The 2,158-nt window shown below is 37.6% G+C and overlaps 1 protein-coding gene across 1 annotated transcript; it reads left to right on the plus strand.

The window, feature by feature from the left end:
- LOC111460172 lies at positions 1-1,851 on the plus strand. The gene is made up of 2 exons (XM_023103306.1): positions 1-270; positions 1,699-1,851. Exons 1-2 carry the CDS (start codon positions 1-3, stop codon positions 1,849-1,851), a joined length of 423 nt encoding a protein of 140 aa, XP_022959074.1.
- Positions 1,852-2,158: the final 307 nt, after the last annotated feature.

Here is a 2,158-nt window from a genome sequence, read left to right on the forward strand (position 1 = left end):
ATGAAAGTCCAAAATTTGATTAGGGATTTCGAGTTGCAGAAGATGAAGGAGTCGGAGTCAGTGAAAGAGTACTCTGACAGACTTCTCAGCATTGCCAACAAGGTGAGATTGCTTGGTTCTATGTTAAATGATTCCAGGATCGTTGAAAAGTTGCTAGTCACTGTTCTAGAGAAGTTTGAAGCCACCATTACTACTCTAGAGAACACCAAAGACTTGTCAAAGATTTTTCTTATAGAGCTCTTGAATGCTTTACAAACACAAGAGCCTGAGGTCTAAGAGGCAAAAAGGGGTGATTGAAGGTGCCTTACATGTCACGCATCAAGACAATAGCAGGTATAAAAACAAGAAAATTTTCAAAAACCAATTGACGAATGAAGTCTGATCTGTCAATTATCAGAAGACAAAAGGAGGAGGTTCCAAAAAATCCTTTCCACCTTGTCGCCATTGTGAGAAGAAAGGTCATCCACCATACAAGTGTTAGAGAAGACCTGACGCCAAATGCTCCAAATGCAATCAACTTGGACATGAAGATGTGATCTGCAAAGTCAAAGGACAGGTGAAAGAAGTAGATGCACAGGTAGTTGATCAAGAAGAAGAAGATCAATTGTTTGTGGTCACTTGTTTCTCAAGCAAAGAATCAAGCGAGAGCTGGTTGATTGACAGTAGGTGCACAAATCATATGACATATGACAAGGTTTTTTTTTTTTAGGAATTAAGAGACACCGAAGTCAAGAGAGTGAGGATTGACAATGGTGAACACTTGGAAGTCAAAGGAAAAGGCACAGTAGCTATAACAAATTATGAAGGTACAAAATTTATTCCAGATGTTTTATTTGTACCTAAAATTGATCAAAATCTCTTAAGTGTTGATCAGTTACTTGATAAAGGCTATAGAATGTTGTTTGAAAATAAGCAGTGCTTGATCAAAGCGATGGACAAAGAGAAGATGGCCTTTATATCCAGAACTAGTGCCACTGAGATTTGGCACAAAAGAATTGGGCACTTTCATCATTGAGGTTTGCTTCAGATGCAGTCAAAGAAGCTGGTAGAAGGACTCGCTGACATTGATGATGACATGTCTCCTTGTCGTGTTTGTAATTTTGGCAAGCAACATAGACAACCCTTTCCTAAACAGGCATGGAGAGTCTCAAAAAAGCTACAACTGGTTCATACTAATCTTTCTGGTCCTCAGCGAACATCATCATTAAATGGTAATCTTTATTACATTTTTTTTATTGAGGAACTAACAAGAATGTGTTGGATTTTACTGCTGAAGCCAAAGTCAGAAGTTGTGGGTGTATTTTGGAAATTCAAAGCCAAAATTGAGAATGAAAGTGCATGCTTAATTTAGACTGTAAGATCAGATAATGGCAAGGAGTACACTTCATAAACTTTTAACAGGTTTTATGAAGAGGCTAAAATTGAACATCAATTGACAACACCATACACTCCTCAACAAAATGGCGTCAGTGAAAGGAGGAATAGATTCATAATGGAGATAATGAGATGCATGCTTAATGAGAAGAATCTTCTAAAACGTTTTTGGAAAAAAGCAGCAAACACTGTTGTGTGCTTGCAAAATCGAATTTCAACAAAAGCTGTGAAGGACTTGACATATTTGAAGCTTGGTATGGTTACAAACCTTCTTTAAAGTTCCTTAGAGTATTTGGGTGTCTTTGTTTCACTTACATTCCACAGGTCAAGCATGATAAGCTTGACAAAAAGGCAAAAGCTGGCATATTTGTTGGGTATAACATTATATCCAAAGCTTACAGAGTTTTTCAACCACACACTAGTTGTGTTATTCTGAGGCGAGATGTTCATTTTGCTGAAAATGAGCAATGGAATTGAGAAGAACTAACGAAGATGAATCACATTTCTAATGCACCAAACAATTTAATCTTCGGTAGCATGTTCGAAGAGTCTGAAGATGAACGACAAGAAGAGTCTGAAGATGAATGACAAGATGTTTTGGTTGATGATGCACCTGTCAGAGGAGGAGCTTTCGGTGATCGAGAAAAACAAAACCTGGGAGTTGGATGATCGACCTCTAAACAGAAAGAAAATTGGAGTAAGATGGGTGTCCAGAAAAAGGCTTGGAGTTCACAGCATCTAAAAAAGGAAGAATATTAAAGATCACATATTTGTTTAGATTGTG

The sequence above is a fragment of the Cucurbita moschata genome, unplaced genomic scaffold, assembly GCF_002738365.1.
Source record: "Cucurbita moschata cultivar Rifu unplaced genomic scaffold, Cmos_1.0 Cmo_Scf00002, whole genome shotgun sequence".
Taxonomy (NCBI): Eukaryota; Viridiplantae; Streptophyta; class Magnoliopsida; order Cucurbitales; family Cucurbitaceae; genus Cucurbita; species Cucurbita moschata.

Bases quoted from the DNA above. Each gene is read 5' to 3' on its own strand.
- LOC111460172 (XM_023103306.1), top strand. From the start codon at position 1: ATGAAAGTCCAAAATTTGATTAGGGATTTCGAGTTGCAGAAGATGAAG. The intron at 271-1,698 runs GTCTAAGAGGCA...TACATTCCACAG, and splicing joins TACAAACACAAGAGCCTGAG to GTCAAGCATGATAAGCTTGA.